The following is a 25,788-nucleotide window of genomic DNA, read 5'->3' as shown; positions in this document are numbered from 1 at the left end:
GGTTTTTATTTTTTCACTCCTTGATCGCGCCCATTAATCCTTTCGACATGTCGACGACCCAAGACCTCCTGCTCGCCTCACCGGACCTCGACACACAGCTTGTGCTCGGATTGCTGCAGGCGGTGGCGTGGTGGGTCATCACCCGCACTCTTGGAGCTCTCATTGCCCAGTCCTTTAGCACAAAACCGTGGCGTGATCGGTGGCTCGCTCTGTGCAAGAGCACAAACGAGCGGTCCTACGGCGTCTTCTTTGACGATGATGTGGAGCACTTCCACATGGCAACCAACATGCTCGCCGTCGGGTTCCAGCACGCCGTCGGCGGTGCGCTCTGTCTGCCGTCGGCGCTCGGCTTCGCCTCTCCGCTTGCCTTTGCCCTGGCACGGCACGGCGCACTCTGCGAAGTTGGGTGGGAGCTGCAAGACGTTGCTGTTCGGCTGACACAGCTGTTGTTCGGCGGCAAGGTCGGCCGCGCACGCAACCCAGCCGGTCTCCTCCTCATCCTCGGCATCCACCACGCCATGGCGCTCTCGCTCGTCATTCCGGTCAACGTGTTTTACCCCCAACACCGCGGGATCCACGAAATGGTCTTCCTTCTGCAAGGCGCAGCCGCTGTCGCCATGTTTGCCCAGAATTATGGCTACACGTTGGACATCCAGACCAGGCGCGGGCTGCGCGCGATGAAGGCAAACGTCCTCGTCGTGTGGGCCGTGATCCTCTGGTCGCGCGTGCTTCGCTTCGCGTGGGTCTTCTCGGTCATCCTGCGCGAGATTGTGGAGGATGGCAACCTGGCACTCTCCGCCGTTGGCGCGGCGGTGGTGCTCGCCATGTCGTACGTCAACTATATCTTCTTTGCCGACGCCACCAAGAAGATGCTGAAATTCGGGCGAATGCGCCCCCCGTCGCCAGACTCGCCCGACGCCAAGCGGCGGCTCTCCGAGGCGGCTGCGCTCGCGCAGGGCGCCTTTGGAGCGACGCGCACGAGCGCCACGCTTCAACGGTGGGCGTCGGGCGAGGAGGACCCGGCAGCGGCGGCGCAGAGGCTTGGAGAGGAGAAGAAGGAGAGGTAGTCCACGAGCGAGCGCTGCCGGGCTGCCCTGCGAGACCTGTCTCTCTGTGGTTTCACTGTGTGACAAGAGTCGATGTGCGGCGCCGCCGCCGGTGCCCCAGTGTGCGCAGCGGCGCCCGCCAGTTTAGTAAGTCTGGTCAAAGTACAAAGAGAGAGGGGTGGGCGCGGTATGAACTGTGAGCGCGGCGCCTGAGCGCTCTGCGCTTGGCGTGCGCCCGCATTTTCGAAATACGAAAAGAGTTCGCAAGCAAAAAAGCAAAAGAGATTATTTTAACCCTCTGGCCTCTCCAAAACGAAACTCGAGTGCGAAGTGCGCTCGAAAAACAGAACTCGAGAGTCACGCAACTGCTACACGCGCTTCGTCTATACGTCCCGCCCCTCCCTTCCTCTCCACACGACCAAGCCGGCTGGCGGCGCGGCGCTATCTCACAGGTTGCTGTCCCCTGCTGACCTTTTCACATGTCTCGCTGCTCGCTCTCAGACGAGCGTCCCCTCCTCCGCCTGCTCCACCTCTCCATTGGCCGAGGCTTGCGCGGCGGGAAGCTGCGCCGTCACCGGATGCACGGGGCGAGACTGCGCGGCGGCCGCCGCCGCCGCGCCTGCGCGAGGCGGAGGTTGCGCCTGCTGCGGCGCCTGCGGCGGCGGTGGCATCTGCGGCGGCGGCGGCGGCGGCGTCTGCGGCGGCGCTGTGCGGGTGCCTGCGCCGGAGGTGGGGACGCGGCCGAGAGCGACAGAGCCGGCGGCGTGCGGCTCTTCGGAGGGCGGCTTCGAGTCGGGAGAGGGGCTGTCCTCCTTGGAGGTGAGGAGGCGGAAGAGGGGCTCCTGCGGCAAGGGGAGCAAAGGGGGAGGGGGGGGGGGGTTAGGCAGCGCAGGCCGGGTGCCGCGGGGCGGTGGCGGGAGGAAGGGGGAGGGAGGGGGCTCGCCATAGGGACGAGCAGCGTCTGCAGCACGGCCATCCACATCGACACGAAGAAGAAGAAGACGCCGCTCCCCTCCCCGGCCGGCGCCGCGATCAGCTTGCCGCTCTTGGGCAGTGCGAGCGTCTCGGGCCACCCCTAGTCGGGGGCGGACCGCCAACGCGTGAGGAGTGGCTGCGGCTGCCTTGGCTGTGGCGGCGCTGCGAGCGTGGCACGATTGCCGCGACTGCTAGCCTAGCATGCCGATTGCGACTGCAGACCTGCGGCCGCGTCGCCGGGCTGGGCTGCCTCCCGACCATCCGCAGGGCGAGGTGCCCGTCGAAGACCTGCGGGGGAGACGTGGGGGTGTGTCTCGAGTGCGACGACCGTTCGGTCATGCGGCGGTGGCAGTAGTGGCGGATGGCGGAGTGGCGGTGGGAGTGGTGGCGGGTGGCAACAGTGGCGGAGGCGGTGTGGCGGTCGCAGCGGTGGGGGTGGCAGCGGTGGGGGTGGCAGCGGTGGGGGTGGCAGCGGGCACCTGCAGCGCTCCGAAGGCATCCTCGTTGACCGCGCAGTGTGCCGCGCTGCAGAGGGCCACGTGGTGGACGCCTGACATCGCAGGTCGTCGCAGAGTCACTACAGCCACAGCAGCGGCCGCACCGCACAGGCGGGAGCGGTGCGCACTGCTGCCGGGCGAGCGCCGTGAATTGTCCCTCGCCGTGCCCACCCGCACTGGGTGGAGTAATCTCGGATGATATCGGGAGAGTGATGAGATCGGCTGACAACGTGTCGGCGGATCTCGGCGGATCTCGGCGGATCTCGGCGGATCTCGGCAGATCTCGGCAGATCTCGGCTAGAGGTCGCCGTGTGTATCCCTCCCGTACCCTCCCGCAGGGTCTGCGCCTGCGGAGAGGAGAGCAGGGGCGAGGGGGGGATGAGGGGGGGTTCGTGCCGCGCGAGAGTCGCGGCCGGGCGCGGGGGTGGCTCGGGCGCGCCGCTGATCCACGCCGCCGTCACGCCCGCATACGAGCCGAGCGCCGCGAGCGCCGCATCGCAATCAAAGAGCAACGCCTGCGCGGGCGGAGAAGGTGCAGGCTGGCCTTCAGAGCCGAGGCGTGGACGGCATGCCACCTCGCAGACGGCGCCTCCGGCACGCACGAGTCTCTCAGGCAGCTGCGGTGGCACAGCACGAGCGCCCGCTCCGACGCAGCCTCCGCCAGCGACAGCTGCTCGCGCAGCCAGCCGAGCTGCGCCTCTCCCAGGCCGCCGCCCCGAGGGTGGAAGCGGCGCGCGGCGCCCTCGACGCCCGCGAGCGGGTCCGGGAGGGAGAGCAGGTCTGTGCCGGCCGTCGCAGCAACCGAGACGGCCGGGACGGCCTGCGCCAGCAAGCTCACCGCCTGCGAGTGCGCCGCGCTGCCCGGCTCGTGCCCGAGAAGAGAGACGGCGGACGCGTCGAGAACGAGGACGCGCCAGCCGGCGACGGGCGCAAAGGCGTAGTAGGAGGCGGCGGGAGGCGCAGGCCGGAGCGGCGCGACCGCGCCCACTCCCTTCGGCCCGAGCGCGAGCAGGTCGCTGCTGCCGCAGGCGACGTGGAACTGCGGCCTCTTGCAACGGGCGACCACCTCTCCGTAGGAGGCGAGCGCGCCGGCAAGGGCGCCAGCGGCCTCGGGCGCGAGGACATCGCCCAGGTGCGCGACGAACGAGACTGGCGCCACCAGGCTCGACGTGTCCCAGAACTGCACGCCCCGCTTGAGCACCTCGAGGCCGTGCCTCGGTCGACGGGGTGGCGCGTCCTCCGTGTCCGCGTACTGCGTGCCTGCGATGAGGCCGGCGGTGAAGAGCGGCTTCGACGCCTCGACGTCGAGCGCGACGAAGCTGCTGTACGCGTCAAGGTCCATGAGAACACCTCACCACCCCGAAGCGACAAGAATTTTGGTTTGTAGGTGCCGGCGCGAGGAATGCTCGATAAACTCGAGGGACCAAAATACGCGGAGAGCAGAGCGGAGTTACGCAGAAAGGCGAGAGAAGCAGCGAGAGCAAGAGATCGGCAGACGACAGCGGCGTCTCAGAACGAGGCCGAGGAGAGCGATGAGTCAGGGCCAGGGGAAGAGACAGCAAGCAGGAAGGAGAGAGAACGACGAGAGTGGGAAGAACGCGAGGTGGCATGAAGGTCGCTGCGAGAATTGGTGAGAAACTGCGGAGAGAGATAGGAAGTGGTAGACGCCCGAGGGTGGGCGACGGCTAGCACCACACTCCTCTCCTTAAAATTCCTGTGTGTGGTGGCGGCGTACCGTCCTCCCATCCCTCCCTTGGGTTGTCTGTTTTCTTTCTTTCTTTTTCCCATCCCTCCCTTGGGTTGTTTGTCTTCTTTCTTTCTTTCGGCGGCGGCGGCGGCATACGGACGGCATACGGCATACGGCATACGGCTCGGCTGGGCGCGCACGCGCACGCGCGCGCGTCGCGGCGCGCGCGCGCGCCACGCGTCGCTCCGCGAGGGCGCGCGCCGACCACGATTCGAACCGGGGCCAAAAGGCGCCTGTAACGAACCGCGGTCCGGTCGCGCCACCGCGGCTGCGGGGTTGATAGAGCAGGCCGGCTGCGGCTCCTGATGTACCTCCACTTATCGCTCGCGGCGCGCTCGAGGCGTACGGGGCGGCTCGCACACGCATGCGCGCGCGCGCGCGCACACACACACACACACACACACACACACACACACACACACACACACACACACACACACACACATGCATGCATGCATGCATGCACAGACACACAGCCCCTTCCCCTCCCCCCTCAAGACCTTCCCAAGGGCGAGGACACGCGCAGGCCGCACCTCTAGTGAGGCCCGCATAGTATGTGGGAGACTCATGCCGCCGCCCCTGCCACCCCTGTGTCAGTGTGCCCGTGGTAGTGAGAGACTGCCGGTGAGAAGCCGGAGGAAGGTCGCTAGACTGAGATGAGACCGCCAGTGGAGGTGAACCTTCTTTTCTACCAGGCTAGGATTGAGAGCAGCCTCGCTCTCAATCCTAGAAGTCGAAGGATTGTGAGCAGCACTCCTCGCAATCGTAGCATCTCTGTGCGATTGTGAGCACCCACGCTCGCAATCCTACATCTTCTAGGACTAAGAGCAGCTCCGCTCCCAATGACTGGTGACGCTTACGACTACTACCAGCGCGCTCGCAATCCGAGCAAAGTCTAGGATTGCGAGCTCAGCAGCTTGGCTCACAACCCTAGCAACATGCCTCCGAATTCGAGCAGTAGCGCTCGCAATCCTACATCTTGTAGGACTATGAGCGGCGGTGCTCACAATCGTACCAAAGATCCAAGGACTGCTAGTTTCTAGCAGGCGCACAGGGGGCGCTCCCAATCGCTCCACACCAGCCGCGAGCGCTTGTGAGTGAGCGCTCAGCGCGCCGGGGGGGTCTCCTCAATCCAAAACAGTGATCGCACCGATTGCGAGGGGACCCGCTCGCAATCCTAGAAGTCGTAGGATTGTGGGCGGTGTCGCTCGTAATCGGCGAAAGTTCTAGGATTGCGAGCGCTACTGCTCGCGATCGGAGGCATGTTGCTAGGATTGTGAGCCAAGCTGCTCGCAACCCTAGAGTTTGCTCGGATTGTGAGCGCGCTGGTAGTAGTCGTAAGCGTCACCAGTCACCTTGTGAGCGGAGCTGCTCTTAGTCCTAGAAGATGTAGGATTGCGAGCGTGGGTGCTCACAATCGCACAGAGATGCTACGATTGCGAGGAGTGCTGCTCACAATCCTTCGACTTCTAGGATTGAGAGCGAGGCTGCTCTCAATCCTAGCCTGGTAGAAAAGAAGGTTCACCGCCAGTGGAGTTGGGATTCCACCGTGCACCGCGCTGCGAGCCTGTCGTGTCCCTTGTCAGGAGCAGGAGAGCCCCACCTGTCCCCCTGACCGTCCTTCCAAAATCCTGCTCGTGCAGGTGGGGACCCTGCCCTCCTCCCCTATCCCTCGTTTGGGTTGTCTGTTTTCTTTCTTTCTTTGAATCACTCCCTCGCACCACACCAGGCACAGGACTGGCGCACGACAAAGAATTTTCGATCTGTCTCTCTCCAAACTAGCCACGGACTGGCGCGCACGGGCACTAACACAAGTACACAAAAAGAATTTTACCACGAGCTCCCTCTGTGCACGACACTGGGCACGGGACTGGCGCGCACTGGCACTAACACAGTGTCGAGAATTTTCCACGGCCAAAAAGGTGAAGAATTGAGATCACAAGGAAACCCCAGCAGGGGGAAAGGCCTGCTGAACAAGCTCCTCTTGTAGCTCGATCGGTCACACCGCCATCACCGCCGACGTCTCCCAGTGAGATGATGGAGAGGGGGGACGACACTGCTTCAGCAGCGTGCACCTCGATCCTGTACCGTGTGCGAAGGCCGGGGCGGCGAGTGACGAATCACGAAACTGGCGTTTGCTTCCAGCCGAAGTGGGTCCCAACACCATCGCGTAGAGCCGTATTTCGGCAAAACATCCACACACTGACTCTTCGTTTGTGGGAAACATCCTTTCATTGCTCTCGCGCTTCTCCTGCACGCACAGCGCTCTACCCTTACATACAGCGCGCTCTACAGCTCTACAGCCTACTAGTACTACAGTGCTCACTCCACATCATCTAAACTTTCCCTCAGGCCCACGCCGCCGAGTGCGTCTTAGTTCTTACGCGCGCATGCCGCGTGGTACCTCGCCGCCTCGAGGGCCGCCTGCTCCTCCGTCGCATACCTCCCGCCCTTGAGTAGCCGCTTGTCCTCTCCGCGGATCACCAGCCGGTACGGCCGCGCCCGCGAGGCCGCGTCTTGGTCGAGGTGCACGTACTTGAACCGCGCCTCCTTCCTGCGGCTGTTGTGGTGCGGCCGCTCGAGAGTCAGTCCCTCCGCCTCGGCCGCCGCGAGCGCCTGCGCCGCCGTCATCAGGCGGGCACCACCCATCCGGTGCTCGTGCGCCGACGCCTCGGGCCCCACGCGGCGGGCGTATACGAGCGCGGCCTCTGCTGCGCTCGCGTAGTATCCCACTACCCGCGCCCCGCCCTCTTCCATTGCGCACCGGAGCATGAACGGCGTCGCCTTGTTTGCGCCCGCCGGCAGAAGGACGTGGGCGAAGCCCGTCGTGTTTGTCGAACGAACGAGCGTGAGTCCCTCCGCCGCCGCTGCCGCCAGCACCCACGCCGGCGCTTCCGCCACCCACGATGGCGTGTCGTGATAGCCTACGGGTGCTGATACAAGAAAGTGAGGGATGCGGGTCGAGTCGCGCCTGGCCCGAGGCGCGACGGCGCCGAGAGAGGCGGAAAAGGTGTCCGCCGGGGCGCTCGAGCTGCGGGCAGCCGCCGCCTTGGCCGCCTTGAGCTGCTCGAAGCGGCGCTGCGCCTCGGGGTGCAGCACGCCGCCGCGCGCCTCGCGCCGGTCGTACAGCTCGAGCAGCTCGTCCTGTTCACGGAGAGCGCGTGTGAAGAAGCGCCGTGCGCGGCGATGGCGGGGCAGCGAGAGCAGCTCGTCCCTCATCGCGACCGAGAACTCGGGCGGCGCACTCGCGGCCGCAGAGGGGACGGATGCCGATGTCGATGCTGGCGGCGGTGGCGGTACTGGCGCCGACGGAGGTGGCGGTGCCGGTTCGGGGTCGGTGGCTGGATCGGCGCGCCCGGGCTCCTCCTGCGGCCCCTCCGACTCGCCGACCGCCCGCGCGTACGCCACCGCCGCCTCCACCGCCGTGGCGAAGGTGCCGAGCGAGACCTGCCTTCCGCCCGCCCTGTGCTGCGCCCGGAAGCGGCCAGAGCTCGGCTCGGTCACGCCCATGTAGCCGGTGACGTTGCTGCTGGAGAGGTGCAAGCGCAGCCCCTCCGCCTCCGTCGCTAGCGGCGTGGCGAGTGCAGCCTCCCTGTGCGTCGGAGGCGGAGGAGGTGGCGAGGCGGTAGAGCATGCTGAGCCCGCCTCCGCCTCCTTCTCCGCCGTCTCTCCCTCCTCGTCCTCACCCGCCGTCTCTCCCTTCTCCCCGCCTGCTGAGCCCTCCGCCTCCGCCTCCTCCGCCTGCTCCACCTCCATCCCCTCCGCCTCCCCGCCCTCCGCCGCCCCTGCCTCCTCCGCGGCCCGCTCTGGCCCTCCTGCCTTCCCCGCCTTCGCCCGCGCGTACGCCACCGCCGCCTCCACCACCGTGTCGAAGGTGCCCAAGTAGACCTCCGTCCCGCCCACGCTGTGCTGCGCCCGGAAGCGGCCAGAGCTCGGCTCGGTCACGCCCATGTATCCGGTACTGCTGCTGCTCGAGAGGTGCAGCCGCAAGCCCTCCGCTTCTGCAGCCACCGCCGGAGGAGGATGAGCAGGAGGCTGGTACTCGCCGACCGTCCTCGCGTACGCCACCGCCGCCTCCACCGCCGTGGCGAAGGTGCCGATGCGGGCCCTTCTTCCGTTCACACTGTGCTCGGCCTTGAAGCGGCCAAAGTGCTCGTACACGCCCTTGTAGCCGGTGGCGCTGCTGCTGGAGAGATGCAAACGCAAGCCCTCCGCCCACGCCTGCCGCGCCTCGCCCGCCGTGTCAGCAGCCTGCAGCAAAGTGCGAGACGGTTCAGAGGAGGTTAGCCCATATTCCTCGCCCTTCTCCTCCTCCTCCCCAGCCTCGAGCGAGGACGAGCTTGGCGCGGATGGCCGGCGAATCTCGGTGAATCTCGACTAATCTCGGCGAATCTCGCCTGCAGCTCGTGGAACAGCTCCTCCAGCGGTACCGCCTCCTCCTCATCGCCGTCCTCGTACAGCACGCCAAAAGTGCCGTCGCCGCCGACGGACGTCACCTCGCCGCGGTACCTGCAAGGGGGGGGGGGGGGGAGGAAGGTCAAGGAGAGACTGCTCCCTCTCTCGGTCCTTGGCGCCTCACGCCGCGGCACCAGCGCGAGACGTCGGAGAAGTAGACCACCACCGCCGCGCCCTCGCCTGCGTCGGCAGCGGCGAGCGGCCCGCCCGGCCGAGGCTGCTGCGAGGCGGCCGCCAGCGACGTGGAGGCGCGGCTCTCGACTGCCGTCTGGACCTGGTAGGCGCCGTTCCCAGACGAGACGAGCCGGCCGAGGTGTCCGCGTGCCACGACCTCATCGCCGACGGAGAAGGATCGGCTGCCGTCGCCACCTCCCGGCTGCTCAGGCCGCGGGCGCGCGTGGGGAGGCGGCTGCGTCGCCTCCTGCGGAGCTCCGGCCGTCGCCAAGCCCCCCCCCTCGCCTCCCTGCAACCGCACGGGCGCGGTCCGCATGCGCGGAGTCCAGACGGCCTCCGGCACGCAAGGCCCGGCGTGGAATGCGGCCAGGAAGCACCCTGGGGTGCCGCACTGTCGCACCTCGCCTGCGTCACGCTGCCGCGCCTCGCCGGCTGCGGACTGCCGCGCCTCGCCGGTGTCGCGCTGCCGCGCCTCGCCGGCTGCGGACTGCCGCGCCTCGCCGGTGTCGCGCTGCCGCGCCTCGCCGGCTGCGGACTGCCGCGCCTCGCCGGTGTCGCGCTGCCGCGCCTGCCGCGCCTCGCCGGCTGTGGGCTGCAACTCGGTCGCTTCCGGGTGGCGAGGGACAACCTCGGGATCACTCCGGTGAGTTAGGGCGCGGTGGGAGCTGAGGGACTCGCGGCAACAGGGGCACTCTTTCCGGATGACGAGCGCGGCCATGATGCACGAGCGGCAAAAGGTGTGGCCGCACGGCGCGGTGACAGGCTGGTCGGGCGGCGAGTCCCAGCAGATCGGGCAGCGCTCCGCTACGATCCGCTTCTCCGCCTCAGTCTTCTGCCTCTTTGCCGCCTCGCGAGTTCGCGCCTCGTCCTCCGACATACATGCGCGATCTGGAACGGCGCCTTCACACAAAAACACAAGCACGGACCCAAGACGCACAAGCTCGGACAGTCAAGAAAGGGATTGACAGCAACGACACACAAAACACAACCCCGGCACCAAGACGCACAAGCTCACATAAACGCCTTCACAGTGGACCTTTATCGTTCCTCCTTCCCGTTCTCCCTTTCTTCGTCGTCGTCGTCGTCGTCGTCGTCGTCGTCGTCGTCGTCGTCGTCTTCTGCTTCTGCTTCTCCCCCCCCCCCCCCCGCCCCTTCTCTCTCTTTCTCAATCCTTGAGATCGTCCTCCAAGATCCTGTTCGCACAGGTACTCGAGTAGGGGGCACGGGACTCGGGACTGGCGCGCACTGGCACTAACACAGCACAGTGACAGCTCTCCACCACCCTCTCCCAGGGATCTACAAGGCTGTCTTAAGGTCCGAGCTCCGACCTGTGGGCACTGCCTGCGCTCGGCACCGGCCACCGCCTCAAATACAAAATCTGCCTGCCCGAACCTCCACTCTCCACAGCTCACAGCTCAGACACAGTGACTGTGCACACCATGCGCGATGCGCGGGGAAAATGCGAACGCGCGACCCTAAAGGTAAAGCCGTGTTCAGTAGAGCTATCACTGATGAGATTCTCACACGGGTATATCTCACGTGTACACGGTGTACGGCTCTATCACAGTGCTCTCATATCTCTCTCATGAGTCATTTTTCTCAACTCTGAGTCTCAAGACTCAATCACTCAAGTCTCAACCTCAAGTGTGCTCCCCCAGCTCACAGACCCCTCACACTGAGGTATTCCATGTGTTTCCCCCCCCAAAGAATTTATAACAATATCAACAAACCAAAAAAGGATTTATAACAATTTCAACCCAAAAAACAAAAAAGAATTTCGGGAGCCTCTGTAATGTGTAAAGGAAGGAATGCGCGCTCGGGACTGGGTACGGGACTTCGATACGGGAATGGGTACAGCGCCAACCCCGGCACACCCGCGTCACAGCTCGCCCTTGAGGGCGGCGCGCGCCGCGCTGCTGGCCGGCTGCGTCATGTGCACGATGAGGGGGTGCCGCGTGTTCCACGAAGTTGCGACCTCCACCACCTGCAGCAGCTTGAAGCGCGGGTCGGCGTTGAAGCCGTGCGGCTGGTTGTGCAGCACGACGACGCCGGCCGGCAGCTCGTCGCCGAGCTTCTTGGCGAGGCCTGTCGGGGGATACGGCCGAAGTCTGGCTAGGCCTGGCCGAGGTCTGGCCGAGGTCTGGCCGAACTTCTAGGCGAGGCCTGCGGGAGGGGGCGCTGGGCAACCCGCTGACGGACGGAGCGGCTGTGTGTCGCCCGGCGGGCAGTGGCGAGGCTGCCTTGGATCGCGTGCGCGTCCCAGGCCGTGTCGTCGCAGTAGACGAGGCGCGTGTCCTTCGGAAGGCGCCACGACAGCGCGTCGGCGCACCTACGCGGGGCGGGCACGCGCCCTCTCCCTCCACGAGGGAGCAGCGGCCCTCCAGCCCTGCCTCGGGCTGTGGCGCACTCGAACGAGACCAGGTCTGGCGCGACCCTCCGGTCAGAGCGGACCTGCTCGGCGAGGTCGCGCAGCGAGCAGAGCAGCTCGACGCCGACGGTGCGGACGCCTGCGCGTGGAAGACTGCGCCATCAGCCAACTCACGACTCCGACGCCGACGACGCCTCCCACGCAAGAGACCGATCACAGCTCGGCCACAGCTCGGCCACATCTCGGCCACATCTCGGCCACATCTCGGCCACATCTCGGCCACAGCTCGGCCACAGCTCGGCCACATCTCGGCTATCTCGCGGATGCCGTGCGAGAGGCCGATCGCGTACGCCTCGTAGCCGAGCGACGCGCCGAGCACGACCGCTGTCCCCCCCTTGCGGCCACCGCCGCGGCCGAGCGCCGCGCGCGTCTCGCGGTGCGCCTACGCGGAAGTTCCGTGACGCTTCACGGAACCTTCCACCGGACGCCTTGCGGACCTCGCGGAGTGCCAGCGCGGCGGCGAACGAGTCCAGCCAGACGGCGCCCCACGCGAAGGCGCCGAGCGTGTAGCCGGGGTCGTCCGCGCCGCCGTCCTCCGGCAGGGCGAGTCCGTCGGCGGAGGAGGCGAGCATCGCGCGCGGCATCTCGGCGGCGCGGTCTCCCCACAGCGCAACCTGCGGGAAGGTTCGGAGAAGGTCGAGAAGGTGCCGGGCAGGTTCGGAGGAGCGGTCTTCCTCCCAGTCCGACCGCGTGCGGGTGCGCCTCCCCGCCCGGCAGCAGCGAATCTCGGCGGTCTCGGCGAACCTCGGCGGATCTCGGCAGATCTCGGCTAATCTTGACCGCGTGCGGGTGCGCCTCCCCGCCCGGCAGCGGCGGGAGCTGCGACGTCTCGAGGAGGCGGAGGTGCGAGATGACGCGGTGCAGCTGCACCGAGAGCAGCTCCTCCCCTCTCAAGCCGCGGCCGCGCAGGCCCAGCTTCCGCGCAGAGCGGCCTGCGCGAGACGCGCCCCACGCGGCCAGCGCCGCCGCCGCACCGCGCCGCGCGAGCGCCTCCGTCTCGCGCGCTGCCGCGCCGCGGTACGCATCCGAGGTGGGGAGCTTGTTCAGGTTGGCGGTCGCCGTGGCGTGCAGCCCGTCCGCGTCGCCGGGCGCCGCGTTGGCTGCGGCGGCCTGGTACGCCTCGAGCGCCGCCTCCATCTGCCCCGCCGCCTGCAGCACCGCGCCGAGCGAGTTGTAGGTGGCCGCCGCCTCGGGCCCCGCCGGCCGGAGCACGAGCGCCTCGCGCAGCACCTCCTCCGCACCCGCCAGCTGGCCCGCCGCGCGGCGAGCGTTGCCGAGGTGCGTCATCAGCGTCGGCGATTGTGGCGCGAGGGCGAGGCCCGACTCATACGCCTCCGCCGCCTCGGCCGGGCGCGAGGCTGCCTCGAGGGCGGCGCCGTAGGCGTTGAGAGCGTCGGGCGAGGTCGGCTGCTTGACGACTCCGATGGCCGCGTGGTGCACTGCCTCGAGCGGCTGTCCCGCGTCGGTGTAGGCGGCGCCGAGGTTCGAGTAGGCGGGGCCAAACTCGGCGTTGATTGCGATGGCGGCGCGGAAGGCTTCGACCGCCTCGTCGAGCCGGCCGAGTGAGCGGAGCGCGTTGCCGCGGTTGTTGTGCGCGGTGTGCAGGCTCGCGTCCAGCTCCGAAGCGCGTGCATGCGCCGCGACAGCCTGCTCGAGCCGCTCGGTGCCGCCGAGCGACTGCAGAACGTTGCCGCGGTTATTGTGGCCGCGCGCATAGTCTGGATCGAGGCGGAGCGCCTCGTCGATCGCATCGAGCGCCTGGCGGGGAATGGGAGCTCAGCCGTGCGGCGCCGGAACGGGAGCAGCCCAACACGGAGCACACCTCAGAGTAGCGTCCGACTGAGCGGAGCGCGGCGCCATAATTGGAGTGCGCGCCCGGGTCGTCGGGATGGAGCTGCCGATGGCGCTCGAACTCCTCCAGTGTCGGAACTTGCGCATACAGACACGTGAGGAGCAAGAACGCGGACATCTGGCGAGATTACAGTCGAGCGCTGCTTGGAGCTCCTCGCCGGCTCTCGCTGCGAGGCTAAAAGAGAGCCCTTCGAACGTTTAGCGCGGGTTAAGGGCCCTTAACCCAGGGCGGTTTAGCGTTGTCTACCCTGAACGGTCACTAAACGCGCCTAAACGGTGTTGATCCAGCCTGCGGCCACCATTTGTCGGGCTGGACTAGTCCTGTTTAGTCGTCGTTTAGTCCGACGATCGGGCGTTTAGCCGGATGGCGTCCACGCCGCCTCGGCTCCAACCCCATCGACCGCCGCCTGCCCCTCCGGCTCGGTCCCGTCGGCTCCGCCGGCCTCGACCGCCGCCCCGCTCGGGGGGCGTGCCTCCTCCCCTCCCGTCTCGGTCCCGGCTCCGGGTCCGCCCTCGGCGACCGCCGCCGGCTCGGCCTCGAGTTGTGCGGGTGGGTCGGTGGCCTCTCCTGGCGAGCGCGTCGGGGTGGAGGAGGTCTCCTGCCCCTCGCGGGCCTGGCGGGCTTGCTCCTTGGGTCGGTCTCCACCCTCGAGTCACCGGAGCCGACAGCGGCTGCACAATGCGGCCGTTGGGCGTGACGCGAATGTAGGTGAGGGTGGCGTTGAGTTCCTCGCGGGAGGCGGCGAGCGGAGACTCGGGGGAAGGCGACGGTGGCGGACTCGCGCCGTTTGCGGTGTCGGTGGCGGTGCGCGCGGCCGTGGGAGATGCTGGCATATGTCTGACGCTAGAGGAGCGTCGTGGACGCGCGCGAAACTTGTGGAGGGGTTTAGGGCGGTTTAGTGTTAAACGGAGCTCCCCGGCCAGGCAGAGCATTTGTCGAGGCGGTTTAGCATCGTTTAGGCGTGTTTAGTGACCGTCTAGGGTAAACGACGCTAACCCGCCCTGGGTTAGGGGGCGCTAAACCACCCTAACCCACCCCGTTCGAGGGGCTCTCCTAAAAGAGAATTCACCCGGGGCGGCGTGCCGTCCCATCCCTCCCTTGGGTTGTCTGTTTTCTTTCTTTCTTTCTGGGCACGGGACTGGCGCGCACTGGCACTACATGTACATGTAACACAGGTACACCACGGGAGCCGCCTAAGCGACTCCAGCGAGGAAGAGAATTTTGCACGTTAGAACGCGCACCTCGGCCCCTTGAGCCTTGTCAGGAGCAGGATGACCACAAGGATCAAGGTCAAGGAGAGCCCCACCTGTGCCCCTGATCGTCCTTCCAAATCCTGCTCGACCTGCTCGTGCAGGTGAGGCCCCTGTCCTCCTCCCCCTTCTCTTCTGGGTTTTCTTTCTCTCTTCGGCCCCAGGGCTACGTACGGCTCTCTTGCCCGCAACCCGATACCGAGATCATCCGGCCCGCTGGGTGTGCTTCGCTTAGCTCCCCGGCTCTGGGTGTGAGGTTACCGACTGACTGCATTCGAAGTGCTCCAAAAAGAAAAAAACGTGGATGAAACTCATAGGACTGAACTGTAAATAAATAAATAAATAAATAAAACGGTCATATGAGACGAGATGGGATTTAGGGACAGGTGTTGTGTACACACATGTGCCCCCGCGCCCTGTGCACGAACCACGATCTTGGTGTGAGGGATCTTCAAGAAGAATTCCGGCGTCCAAATAAAAACTAGCTAAACACCTTTCTCGCATACGTCGAGTCTGCCTGTGGCAGCCGTGCGAAGAGCGCCTCGGGCTCCTCCATCGAGTAATTTCCGCCGTGACGCCCCGGTCGCCGGCGCATGTTGATCCCAAATCGCGCTTGCGTCGGCTGGGAGAGGAGGAAGCCGAGGGCCGCGGCCGGGAGCCCCCCCGAACTCACAAAGTGCTCCACTCGAAGGTAGACGCTGTCCATCAGAAAGACGGGCCCCCTATCGCTGTGGCTCGCCCAGACGCGGAGCGACCGGACCAGCTCAAAGCCGCCGGCCCGCAGCGCGGCCAGCAGGGGGAGGTTTGTGGCTGCGTCGCCGGCGCGCATCTCAACCACCAGTATGCCAATGGAGGGAGGGCGCGAGAGCAACGACTGCAGCGCGGCGAGCTCTCGCAGCCCTCGCAGTCGAGCCAAAAAACGTCAACCCTCGGCACCCGGAGGGCAGAGAAGAGCTCGCCGAGCTGAACGCACGGCACGTGGTATCGCACAACCACCTCGGCGTGACGCGCTCGCAACCACTCGTGTCCGAGCCGCGGCACCAGCGTTTCTATGCCCGCCGCGACGTCTGCGGTGCCAATCAGTCGCCCTCGGCGCCTCGCGCCCCTGCTCGAGCGGACCACGAGCGTGGCCTTGTCGCTGCCGCTGGCACAGGCCGCCGCCTGCACTGCCACCGCCGCTGGCCGCCGGAGTCGCAGCTTGGCAAACGCAATCGGGTTCGCCTCGATCAGCACCCCTCGCCACCCTGCGCAGGTCTCCAAGAAGAGCGTGTTGCTGCTCGTGCGCCCGTCGTTCCCGCCGAGCTCGACAAAGATGCCGCCCGTCTCCACGCCGAGCGACGCAGCCAGAGACCACACGAACGCCTCCTGCCGCTGCTCTGACTGGCTGCACGGCCGCAGGCCCACCGTTGCACGGGAGCGTGTGCAGTTGCGGCACACGCGCCATCGATCGCCGTGCTCGTTCCATAGGAGCCCCTGCGGCCACGTGCCATTGGCAAACGAGGGTGCCTCCGCGCAGCGCCCTGGCGACGCGCAGACCGTCAGATTGACGTCGGCCATGACCGTGCGTGCCTAGAAAGTCCTAAACAAATCTCTTCCAGTATGTGCGCGCGCGTGTGTGTGTGTGGCGGTGGTTGGGACAGACGTCGATACGTCGATTGAGAGTCTCAATCGACCTGGTCGAGACCTGCGAGCTGCGAGTAAAAGTTCCGAAGTTTCCTCCTTCCCGCACCCACCTCTGTACACATTCTTATCTTATTTACGTGTGCGTCCGTCAAGGGTTGTGCGCTGCTCGTTCTCAGGGAGGGAGGGGCGTAGTCCCGCCCGTTCACACCCTCACTTAGGTGAGAAGGGGGCCCGAAACTTGAACGGCGGGCGCTTGACGTCCCCCGAGGGGGACGGGCGGGGGCAGCAACGGCTGCGGCCGCATAGTCGAAACTCATAGTTCGAATTGGCGACTCATAATGAAACTTGCCGAAACCGCCTTGTGGGGGCGGCCCCGGGCAGCGGCGACCGCCCCGGGGCGCGGGGGCGGCGGCGGCGACCGCCCCGGGGAATTATGTTTAGCGGCTCCCACCCCCAGGGAAGTTCTGATAGACATGTCCAGGACTCTTGTCGAAATAGCGTGTCGAGTCGAATACCCAGAGAGAGGGGGTGTCGCGTTTTAGTTTTTCCTCTTGAACAGTTGATGGGACTGTGAAACGATCGCCGCAAGGGGCGTGAACGCACACGTGCGTAATGGACCGCAAGTGGTCGTGAACACCCCAAGGGGTGTGAAAGTACATACTCCATTTATGCACAGATACCATACCAGCAAAGTACCCGCCCGAATCCAACTCCACGTGCCCAAGCCGCAAGCGCACACCGGCCGGAGCGCCACCGGGGGAGGGTGCCGCCCTCCCGTTCATGAGCCCAACAACACGAACGCTATCCATCCTCACCGGCCCCCATCCCCGTGGTCGGCCTCGCGCCGCGCCAAGGCCCAAGCCGCGGCCCGGTCCGCCCGGCGGCCAAGCCCAAGGGCGGGGAGGGGGCCACCCGCGCTCGCGCAGGTGCGACCGTCAAGGGTTGGCTCTCCTGGCGCTTACCAAAACCCGGGCCAAAACCGAGAGAGGGCGAGAGAGATATTTCATCAAGGGAACCATTCCACTTTTTGGTAGGTTAGGTTCCGCAAAAAAAATAAACACGCCAACGCCTTCAACATCGCGACACACCTGCTACACCTGCTGCCTTTGCCTTTGCCGAGGTCTCGCCCTGCCTTTGCCTACTGGTTTGTCACCAGTGGCGCATGGCTCGGAGCTCCACCCACCCGCAAACGCGCCCAGAGAGTGCGAAGCGGTTGCGCGGCGGCGTGAGCAAGCCGCCCGCACGAGCGCCGTCGCGGGCTGCGAACGGCTCCAGGCGGAAGCGGTCAGCAGCCACGGAGGTCGGGACCGAGCCCAAGCGGGTCCTGTGGGCGCCGGAGGAGGACGAGAAGCTGCGGCAGCTCGTACGTGTGCACGGCGAGAAGAGCTGGGCGGTCGTGGCGACCGAGATGGCCTCTCGCAGCGGCAAGCAGTGCCGCGAGAGATGGCGCAACCAGCTCCGCCCCCTCAACAAAGGCGCGTGGACCGCCGAGGAGGACGCCGAGGTGTGGACCCGCGTCCAGGAGATGGGCACGCGCTGGGCGCAGGCGCAGCTCCGCTTCCTCTCACCCGCCCACCACCACCCAACCGCCACCACTCTCCTCCCGCCTCCGCTCGACACCGCCGCCACTCTCACCCGCCGCCGCCCCGTGGGCCGTCGCTGCAGATCTCGTCGCAGCACATGCCGCTTCGCACCGAGAACGACATCAAGAACCGGTGGAACTCCCTCGTCCTCAAGCCCTGCCACCCGGCCGGAGCCAGCCAACCGCGAGGGAGACGCCGCCTCCCGCCTCGACAGCCTGCCCGGACGCTTCCTGGACCGTTCCCGTAGGCCGGCCGTGGACGCCGGCCGAGATGCGGATGCGCGAGGAGGCGCCTCACCGCCCACTGCCCCCTCGCAAGACCACCGCCCCTCCTCCACCTCTCCGGCAATCCGTGCACCGCCCCGCCGCCTCTCCCCCCCCCCCCCCTCCCCCGCCTCCTCCGCCTCCCCCCCAAGCCCCCCCCCCCCTCCCCTCCTCCTCCTCCCCCTCCTCCCTCCGACTCCACCCGCCCCCATTACCCGCGTCTCGTCTCGCCAGGTGCTCACCGGCGGCGGGAGCGGAGGCGGCGCGGGCCGCCAGCGCGGCCGCCAGCGTCGCACCAACGGCGCCGGCATGGCATCCCGGCGGCTCTCGCTTCCCCCGGCGCCCCGACGCTTGGGGCGCCCCCGTTCTGTAGGCAGCGGGCTCCGGTTCGAGGGCGCGGCCTCGTCGGCCCTCGCCGCCGGAGAGGAGGCGCGGCGCGTCCGCTGGGGCGGCGCGGAGGCGGGGGTGGAGGAGGAGGGCGGCGGCGAGGAGGGCGGCGGCGAGGAGGGCGGCGGCGAGGAGGGCGGCGGCGAGGAGGGCGGCGGGGGCGAGCGGGCGGCGCCTGCCCCAAACGGCGGTCGGCCGGACGCCTTCTCTCCCCCGTGGGGCCCCGAGCCGCCCTCGCTGCGGTCCGCCCCGTCTGCACAAGGCGTCGCTGCCGCAGCGGCGCGCCACCTGCGCCACCCCCCCTCCCCTCCCTCCCCTAGGGGCCGTGGGACGCCGACGGCGCATTCCCACCCCCTCACGGCTCGGTGGGCTCGCTGCACGTAGGCCCTCGCGCTGCTCGCGGGCGCCGCCCTCCCGACGCCGCTGCCGCAAAAGCTGAGGCGCGCCGCTCATTTGCGCCGCTCACTTGCGAGAGAGTCGCTCCAGACGCACCTGCAGTGGCACTTGCTCTTGCAGTGGCTGCTCTTGCGCGCCTGCCCTGTACTGACCCCGACCCAAACACCCGAACCGTTTGCCGCTGGACTGGCCTCAAACACCCACACACACCCAGCCCCTTCCCTCGCCCCGCCGCAGCTTCTCGGGCAGCAGTCTCCCCACGAGCTACACGCCCGCCGGCCTCGCCGTCGCACTGCACGCCAGCGGCGAGCAGATCTGTGTCCTGCGGCAGGGCGAGCGGGTCTGCGGGCGGGAGGAGTGCGACGACGCACTCTCCGTCGAGTGGGGAGCGCAGCAGGCGGCGGCGGCACAAGACCCACCCGCATCCGAGACCTTCGTAGCCACGCCCCCCCCCCCCCCCTCCTCCTCCCCCGCCCGCAGGGAGGCCCGTGCGGCGCGTGGTCTGCCGGCGGCTCCTCCGCCCCGCCCTCTCTCTCGGCGCGCCGCTAGCCCGCCCACCTCTTCTTCCCCTCCTCGCGTCGGCGGTTGCGTCTCACGGCGCTTCAGCTCCGCCGGCCCGCAGGCAAGCTCGGCCTCGCCCCTCCTCACCGAGGGGTCCCCGACCGACGCATCTCCTGAGCCGCACGGCGGGCGCGCCTCGTCCGACCTCTCCGCTCCGCCCCTCGCCTAGCGGCCCAAGGGCGGGGCGGGGGGCGGCTCCGGGAGGAGGATGCGCAGCCACAAGCACACGCACGTACAGCGCGGGCGGGGCCCTCTCTCGCTCTTGGCGAGCCGCATCCGGGGGGGGCGCAACCTCGGCCGCGTTATTCGTTGGCAAGAGCCGGAGAGGGGGGGGGCTGGTGGAGCTCTCCTGAGTCCTGTCCTCCTGACGTGAGTCCTGTGTCCTCAGTGACCTCTGCTGACGAGCCGAGCGCGCGAGGGCGTACTAATGTACATGCTACTTCGTACGGCTTTGCTTACGTCTCTTGTTTTGATGCGTTGGGTCTGATGCTGCCGAATGGAAACAACATTTCGTAGACCCTTCACTGAGTTCATACCGATTACCGTGTAGGCCGCGCACGTTTTGCCAGCACCCCAGCGAGAGAGGCTTTCCGAGGGGGACGGCGACGGGGGGTGATGCCCGCACACCAAGTCACACAGAACTAGTCGCCACACACAGGACACATGGACATGTCCTGTGTGTCCTGCGGGCTGCGCAGCGCTCCACGTGGACCCGTGCCCCCCCCCCCCCCCCCCCAATTTATCTCAGACTATATAGCAAGACAAACCGCGCTCCTCTGCCAGCCTCCCTAATCGGGCAGCTCGAGGAAGGAGGCCTCCGCCACGCGCTCTGCCGCGCGGTAGACCATCCACTTGCCCGACGAGCCTATGGGGCGTTTCACGGCGCGTCATTGCAAGTGTCTGTGGCAGAGAGAAGAGACCAACCCACTTGCCGACGCGCCAAAGGAGCCGGGGGAGAAGGCGACGGTGCCCTCGCGCGCGCCGCCCGACGCGGCGTCCGCCTGCAGGTTGAACTGCGCCTTGCGCCCCGCCACGACGAGCAGGTCGGGCGCCTGTTGATCGATTCACAAACCCTCGGGTCCGTCGATCCCTCTCGCGGCGCGAGGAGCGGGTCGGGCGCGCCGCGTCGAGCAGCAGCGCCGAGGGCGCGTACGAGGCGGTCTGCGCGAGCGGGACCTACTCCCGCGTCCTCTCGGGTCCTCTTGCGCCCTCTCGCGCGTGCGAGGCGGTTTGCGGCAGCGGGGCCGGGCAGAGGTGGCCCTGAAGCAGCATCGTCTCGACCAGGTGGCGGTGCACCTGAAGGCGGCGTCGGGGACGCGTCGGGGACGTGTCGGACACGCGGCGGAGGGACGCGCCGAGGGATCGGGCGCGCGGCGGGCGCACGTCGTCGCACTCTGCGATGTTTGGCGGCGCGAGCGCGGCCAGCTTGGTGCGGGTGAGAACGTCCTCGCGGTAGACGATGGCGGTCTGCACAAAGGGTGGGCTCGAGATTGGGAAGTGGCTGAGGGAGAGCACGGCGCGGGGCGGCGGCGGCGGCGGGCCTGCCCGCCCAGCTGGAAGCGCGCCGGGTTGGGGAGGAGGTGGCAGTGCTCGAGCGTGCCGCGCAGCTCCGCGGTGAAGACGTTGGCGAGAGGTGGCCTGAGCGGAGCCGAGGGGAGGCCGAGGGGGTTGGGCGGAGGGAGGTGGCGAGAGGGCGAGCGGTGGCTGGCCCAGCAAAGCTCAGGGGCAAGAGAGTCGCATCTGCCTCTCGGCGGCATCTCGGCGGCATCTCGCCGGTGCAGCAAGCTCTGCGGGCCGAGAGACGCGTCCGCCGGCCCGGGCACGAAAAGGAAGTGCGAGTGGTGCCGCAGCAGCGGCAGCCGGCCGAGGAGCTCCTGGAAAGGAAGGCGGCCCTCAAGAAGAGAGCGGTGGGGGTGTGCCCGGTGCGCCGGCCGAGGAGCTGCCGCGAGGCGGCGGAAGAGGAGCTGCGTGGTGGAGCGGCCCTCCTGCGCCGCGTGCGGCGCCGAGCAGAAGGAGCCTGGAGAAGAGGGGTTAGAAGGGGGGTCCGAGAAGGGTCCCCTACACCCACCGCCTCGAGCGGCGAGGAGTGGGGGCGCCGCAAAAGACAAAGGAGAAGAGCTCGGCGACGGGCGGCGATGCCTCGTCCGGCGCCCCGCCGGCCGCCTCATAGCCGCGCAGCACCGCCTTGAGCCCGGGGGAGGGGGGCGGGGGGGGAGAGGGCGGCGGTCGAGAACAAAGTGCGACGCGTGGCGGAGTGACCGAAGGGGTGTGCAGGGGGCGGAGTCGTGTCTGCTCCTCCAGCCGGCGGAGCGCCTCTTCAATCTCGGGTCCATCTCGGGTGATCTCGGGTGATCTCGGGTGATCTCGCCTCCAGTCGGCGGAGCGTCTTTGTGTCGTCGAGCCACACGTCGGAGAAGACCATCGTCATGCCGCCTGCAGCGCAGAGGCCCGGCTCACGCTGGGCCCCCGCCCGGGAATGGAAAGGCCACACCGCCGCGCCGCCGTCGCTCAGCGTTGGGCCGGCCGCCCCTCCGCCGAGGGAAGGCGCCGGCGCGGGAGTGGCGGCGCTCAGCTCCGGTGGGGGGGGCTGAGCAAGGGTGAGGACGTGCAGCACGCCTGGGGGGAGGGGGGGGGAGGGGGAGGGGCGGGGGAGGGCCGGGCGATGGCCGGGCAATGGCCGGGCGAGGGGCGGGTGAGGAGCAGGGGAGGCGGCGGGCGGCTGGGAGGGGAGCGGCAGCGGGCCAGAGTCGTCCATCTCGCCCTCGACAAGCACCACCGCGGAGGCGGTGAAGAAGCCGACAGTCTTGTGCGCGCCTGAAGGCGGCGCATCCGGAGTGGAGCCGGGGGTCGGGAGGCGGCGGAGGAGGCGGGTGTCGGCAGGCGGGTGTCTGGTGCGCCGGTCAAGTCGAGAGGCACGGACCCGTCCTCGTCCGCGAGGGCGATGGCGCCCGAGTCGGCCGCCGTGAGCACGCCGAGAAGGATGTGCTGTCAAGAGGGCGGCGGCGGTGATGGTGGCGAGGGGGCAAGGGCGGTGGCGGCGGGAGGGGCAACGGCAGCAGCGGCAGCAGCGGCGGAGGGGCGGCGGTGGCGGTCGTCGGCGGGCGGCGCACCTTTCCCTTCCGGCCGAGCAATCGGCCGGTGCGCGAGAGCTCGACGGAGGGCGGCGCGCCTGCAGGAGGGTTCCGAGAAGGCTCAGAGGAAGGGTCGCGCTGCATGACGCCGGGAGGAGGGAGCGCGCCGTCGTCGGCGCCCGCGAGGATGGCGCGCGAGCGCGCCGGCTTGAAGTACGAGAGCCGCCGCACCCGCGCGCGAACCACCGCAAAGTGCGACGCTGGCGGCGGCGCCGGCTTTGCGGTCGGCGGTGAGAGAAGATGCTCCGGTGTCGCCGGGTCGTCGGGCGGCGGCGCGGCGGCAGCGGCGGAGGAGGCGGCAAAGACGCGCTCGACCATGGGCTTGTCGACGCACCGGTCGGCCTTCGCGCCCGGCAGCTGCTCGATCTCGTGGAGGAGGACGTTGAGCTGGGACCTACGGCGGCGGCGTGAGGGCGGCGGAACGTCGGGCCCTGCCGGCGAGGGTGAACGGGCCGTTGTGTGGCCGTCACTCACTCCCAGTCGTCCTCGCCGTTCAGCAGCTCGTAGAGCCGCTGCATGGCGTCGGGCCGCAGCTGCCAGCCGCGCATGCGGAAGAGCTGCGACACCTTGCGCTGCAGGGCGCGGGTGGGAGCCATGTCGATGTGTGAGAGCCCAAAATGGACTAAGCCTGGCGCGAGTTCTTTGGCGCGAAGCCGCCAACTGCCCCTGTGTCGGGGAAGAAAAACGGCGTTTCAACCGGTGCTGCACGTAAAATCTTCCCCCTTCCCACAGGAGCAGCTGTGTGTGTGAAGCGGCTGCGGCAATAAAGGCACGGTGGAATTCTTTCGCACAGCCGCCAGCCTCACTGTCACGAAATCGGTTGCCGCTGGGCGCGCGGCGGCAAGATTTCGAGAGAGATTGTTGTAGATTTCGTGAAACAAATCAATTTGGCGCAGGTTCACCACACGACAGGCCTGGCATTGTGCCCCGTTTGTGCCGCGTGCTGAGAGAGAGATTTTTAAGGAGCTAATTTTTAGCAATACCTGCAATATTTTGATTTTTATTAACCAACAAGAATCTTGCGTGCGGTGCCCACGAGTTGATTTGGATAAGAAACCGGGTGCCGTTCCACGTGGGCATGCTAAAATATTGAGAAAAACCCAGACATGGGCGACGGCTACGGCTATAGCTTGAGCTCTCCGCCGGCAGAAGCCTTATACAAGGCTCAGGTAAAAAAAAACAGGACTTGCCCCACACTCTGTTGGCTGGACCCGAGAGGTCGCTTCAGTCCACAGTGTCCTGCCTGTGTTATGAACTCAGGGGAGGCGCGCGGAGGCAGAGGCGGAGGCGGAGGCGAGGCGAGGCGAGGGGAGGGGAGGCGGCTGGGGGGCTCACGGCCGGCGCTCCGCGCCCGTGGCGCCAAGCCCGCGTCCACGGCCCGCAGAAGAGAGGCCAACGGCGGCCCGGCGGCCAAGCTTGCCACCGTATGGACCGATATCTCGAGGAATGCAGGCGCTGGTTCCCCACCCTGGTTCCCCACCCTCCTCTTGAGAGTGTACCCCCTTCAACGAGAGGCCTGACCTCCCACTCTTGACGCCGCAAGGCCGCTGGATGCCGCCACGCTGGCGGGGAAAGTCAAAGAGCAAGCACGACGCGGCGGCCGCTCGGCGCAGCGACTCACTGCTCACGCCTGCCGCGGACGGGACGCTGGTCCTCGTCAATGCGCTCAGCCCGTTCGCCCCCTTTCGCACGCGGGCCGAGCAGGAGGCGGAGGCCGCCTCGATGGGCGTCGATTTCGCCACCTACATGACGCTGATCGACCTGCAGAGCCGCGACATCACGCCCGAAGACTACGACGCTCTGCGGAACCTCGACTCGCAGGCGGCCGCTCTCGCACCTCCCACCGCCGCCCAGCACCGCCGTGCTCCACCTCTCCACCCTCCTCCTCCGCCTCACCACCACCACCCTCTCTCCGCCTCACCACCACCCTCTCCACCACCGCCTCCCCACCACCCTCTCGTCAGCCCTCTCTTCGCCACAACCTCTCCTCCTCCCCGTGTTTGCCCCCTCCTCCGCCGCCGCCCTCTCCCCCCCCTCGCGAACGCCGCACGCGCGACCTCGACCTTTCCCGATCGCCCTCGCGGAACCGCCCCCTCGCCACGCGCCCTCGCCAGGTGAAGCCGCGCACCCTGTCGCGCGACCTCATCGAGGCGCCACGGGGCCGCCGCTCGAGGGAGGTAGGCGACCGAGCCGCGGCTGAGGAGTGGAGCGTTGGTGCTGCAGGCGCACGCGCCGCGCTGGCGAGTCCCTCGCTGCTGGCGGGTGCTGCGGGCCACGGATGAGAAGGTTGCGGGCGCGGATGCGGGCGAGACGGAGGGGGAGGAGGAGGAGGAGGAGGAGGGCGAGGAGGCGGAGGAGGAGGAGGGAGAGGAGGGCGGGGAGGGGGAGGGGGAGGAGGAGGGAGGAGAGAGGGCGGAGAGGGCGGAGGAGGAGGAGGGCGGCGGCGACAGCGGCGGCGGTCGGCGCGGTGCCGGCCGGCGCTCCCGTGCACGCGGTGCGCTGAACTGGGGCAAGCCTTGCGGCGCAAAGCCATGCGGCGTGGAGCTGCAAAAGGTGTGCCGGACCCCCGCCCCACCCATCACCCATCACCCGCGGCCAGCACTTGTGCCAGCATCCCCCCGCCGCCGCTGCCCTCACCAGCAGAGCCCCCCCCCCCCCCCAAAAGGTGTGCTCCATCTGCTTGGACGAGTTCAAGCCAAGGGACGTCTGCCGCTCGCTGCCGTGCGGCCACACGTTCCACAGCACCTGCATCGAGCACTGGCGCGCCCGCTGCCACCCTCTCCCTCTCGCCCCTCCCCCTCACTATCCCTTTCCCCCCTTCCCTCTCTCCACTTCCGAGACACTTCCGAGACACCTCCTCGAGGCTTCGCCGGCAACGGAGCCCGCCTCCCCGCTCCACCCCTCGCCTTCTGCCCCTGCCCTGAGCCCGTCCCCTCTTGCCGCACTCAGGCTGGAGCTCTGCTCGGACTGCTGCCCCGACGACTCGCGACCAGTGGTCGCGCCGCACGCGGCGTCGACCTTCAAGGAGGTCAAGGTGTGAGGCCGCCTCGCCCGCCTCGCGCCTCCTGCTCTGTACTCGGGGGAGGGGGGCGAGCGGAGCTCCATGCCCCCCTCCCTCCTCCGCCCTCCCCTCCGCCTCCGGTCCAGCCTCTCTGGGCTTCGGCGTCGGTCGCCCGTTCGAGGGGCGTTGTCTACTCGGCCTTAGCAGTTCCATATCTCTCTCCACTCGCACCCCCCCTGGCCTCTCGCCGTCTCCCGTCCCGCTCTCCCACCCCCTCTCGCTCTCTGCCCCTGTCCATACGGAATGCCCACGTCTAGCTCTCCCCCAGGACTTGCCTGCTGGCATTGCCAGTGTCGGCTTAGGGTCGACTTTGCTCGGCGGTGGACAACGGACTGGCTCTGAGTAGTTGCACGCAGCCT

The 25,788-nt window shown here is 67.7% G+C and overlaps 8 protein-coding genes across 8 annotated transcripts; 3 read left to right on the top strand and 5 right to left on the bottom strand.

Moving 5' to 3' along the window:
* Positions 1–47: 47 nt before the first annotated feature.
* On the top strand, positions 48–1,320 carry EMIHUDRAFT_453971 (hypothetical protein; the record flags this gene model as incomplete). The annotated part of the gene is made up of 1 exon (XM_005756455.1): positions 48–1,320. One exon carries the CDS (start codon positions 48–50, stop codon positions 1,065–1,067), a length of 1,020 nt encoding a protein of 339 aa, XP_005756512.1. The 3' UTR covers positions 1,068–1,320.
* A 14-nt stretch (positions 1,321–1,334) lies between these two features.
* On the bottom strand, positions 1,335–3,863 carry EMIHUDRAFT_453970 (hypothetical protein; the record flags this gene model as incomplete). The annotated part of the gene is made up of 7 exons (XM_005756454.1): positions 1,335–1,888; positions 1,990–2,121; positions 2,244–2,309; positions 2,501–2,571; positions 2,827–2,865; positions 2,958–3,033; positions 3,108–3,863. 7 exons carry the CDS (start codon positions 3,858–3,860, stop codon positions 1,544–1,546), a joined length of 1,482 nt encoding a protein of 493 aa, XP_005756511.1. The 3' UTR covers positions 1,335–1,543.
* A 2,609-nt stretch (positions 3,864–6,472) lies between these two features.
* On the bottom strand, positions 6,473–9,771 carry EMIHUDRAFT_466286 (hypothetical protein; the record flags this gene model as incomplete). The annotated part of the gene is made up of 3 exons (XM_005756453.1): positions 6,473–8,516; positions 8,663–8,774; positions 8,855–9,771. The coding sequence occupies 3 exons, from the start codon at positions 9,769–9,771 to the stop codon at positions 6,639–6,641; spliced, it is 2,907 nt and encodes a 968-aa protein (XP_005756510.1). The 3' UTR covers positions 6,473–6,638.
* Positions 9,772–12,798: 3,027 nt separating this feature from the next.
* Positions 12,799–13,291, bottom strand: EMIHUDRAFT_69275 (hypothetical protein; the record flags this gene model as incomplete). The annotated part of the gene is made up of 2 exons (XM_005756452.1): positions 12,799–13,080; positions 13,145–13,291. Coding segments are annotated over 2 exons (429 nt in total), but the record flags the coding sequence as incomplete, so codon positions are not given.
* A 1,614-nt stretch (positions 13,292–14,905) lies between these two features.
* On the bottom strand, positions 14,906–15,981 carry EMIHUDRAFT_221509 (hypothetical protein; the record flags this gene model as incomplete). The annotated part of the gene is made up of 2 exons (XM_005756451.1): positions 14,906–15,298; positions 15,361–15,981. 2 exons carry the CDS (start codon positions 15,979–15,981, stop codon positions 14,906–14,908), a joined length of 1,014 nt encoding a protein of 337 aa, XP_005756508.1.
* A 1,207-nt stretch (positions 15,982–17,188) lies between these two features.
* EMIHUDRAFT_360450 (hypothetical protein) lies at positions 17,189–18,376 on the top strand. The gene is made up of 4 exons (XM_005756450.1): positions 17,189–17,593; positions 17,713–17,918; positions 18,128–18,194; positions 18,267–18,376. The coding sequence occupies exons 1-2, from the start codon at positions 17,210–17,212 to the stop codon at positions 17,875–17,877; spliced, it is 549 nt and encodes a 182-aa protein (XP_005756507.1). The 5' UTR covers positions 17,189–17,209; the 3' UTR covers positions 17,878–17,918; positions 18,128–18,194; positions 18,267–18,376.
* A 1,649-nt stretch (positions 18,377–20,025) lies between these two features.
* On the bottom strand, positions 20,026–22,964 carry EMIHUDRAFT_107929 (hypothetical protein; the record flags this gene model as incomplete). Its single annotated transcript, XM_005756449.1, has 9 exons — positions 20,026–20,102; positions 20,166–20,289; positions 20,621–20,738; positions 21,306–21,421; positions 21,645–21,670; positions 21,843–21,853; positions 22,158–22,222; positions 22,348–22,762; positions 22,843–22,964. 9 exons carry the CDS (start codon positions 22,962–22,964, stop codon positions 20,026–20,028), a joined length of 1,074 nt encoding a protein of 357 aa, XP_005756506.1.
* Positions 22,965–23,814: 850 nt separating this feature from the next.
* Positions 23,815–25,438, top strand: EMIHUDRAFT_453966 (hypothetical protein; the record flags this gene model as incomplete). Its single annotated transcript, XM_005756448.1, has 5 exons — positions 23,815–23,839; positions 23,912–24,096; positions 24,550–24,654; positions 25,034–25,128; positions 25,318–25,438. 5 exons carry the CDS (start codon positions 23,815–23,817, stop codon positions 25,406–25,408), a joined length of 501 nt encoding a protein of 166 aa, XP_005756505.1. The 3' UTR covers positions 25,409–25,438.
* Positions 25,439–25,788: the final 350 nt, after the last annotated feature.

This window comes from Emiliania huxleyi (assembly GCF_000372725.1).
Source record: "Emiliania huxleyi CCMP1516 unplaced genomic scaffold EMIHUscaffold_97, whole genome shotgun sequence".
NCBI classification, from domain to species: domain Eukaryota; phylum Haptophyta; order Isochrysidales; family Noelaerhabdaceae; genus Emiliania; species Emiliania huxleyi.
This window is presented reverse-complemented; position numbering and strand designations above follow the sequence as displayed.

Coding starts and splice junctions, on each gene's coding strand:
- EMIHUDRAFT_360450 (XM_005756450.1), top strand. CDS start 17,210: ATGGCTCGGAGCTCCACCCACCCGCAAACGCGCCCAGAGAGTGCGAAG. Junction 17,594..17,712: donor TGGGCACGCGCTGGGCGCAG/GCGCAGCTCCGC, acceptor CCGTCGCTGCAG/ATCTCGTCGCAGCACATGCC.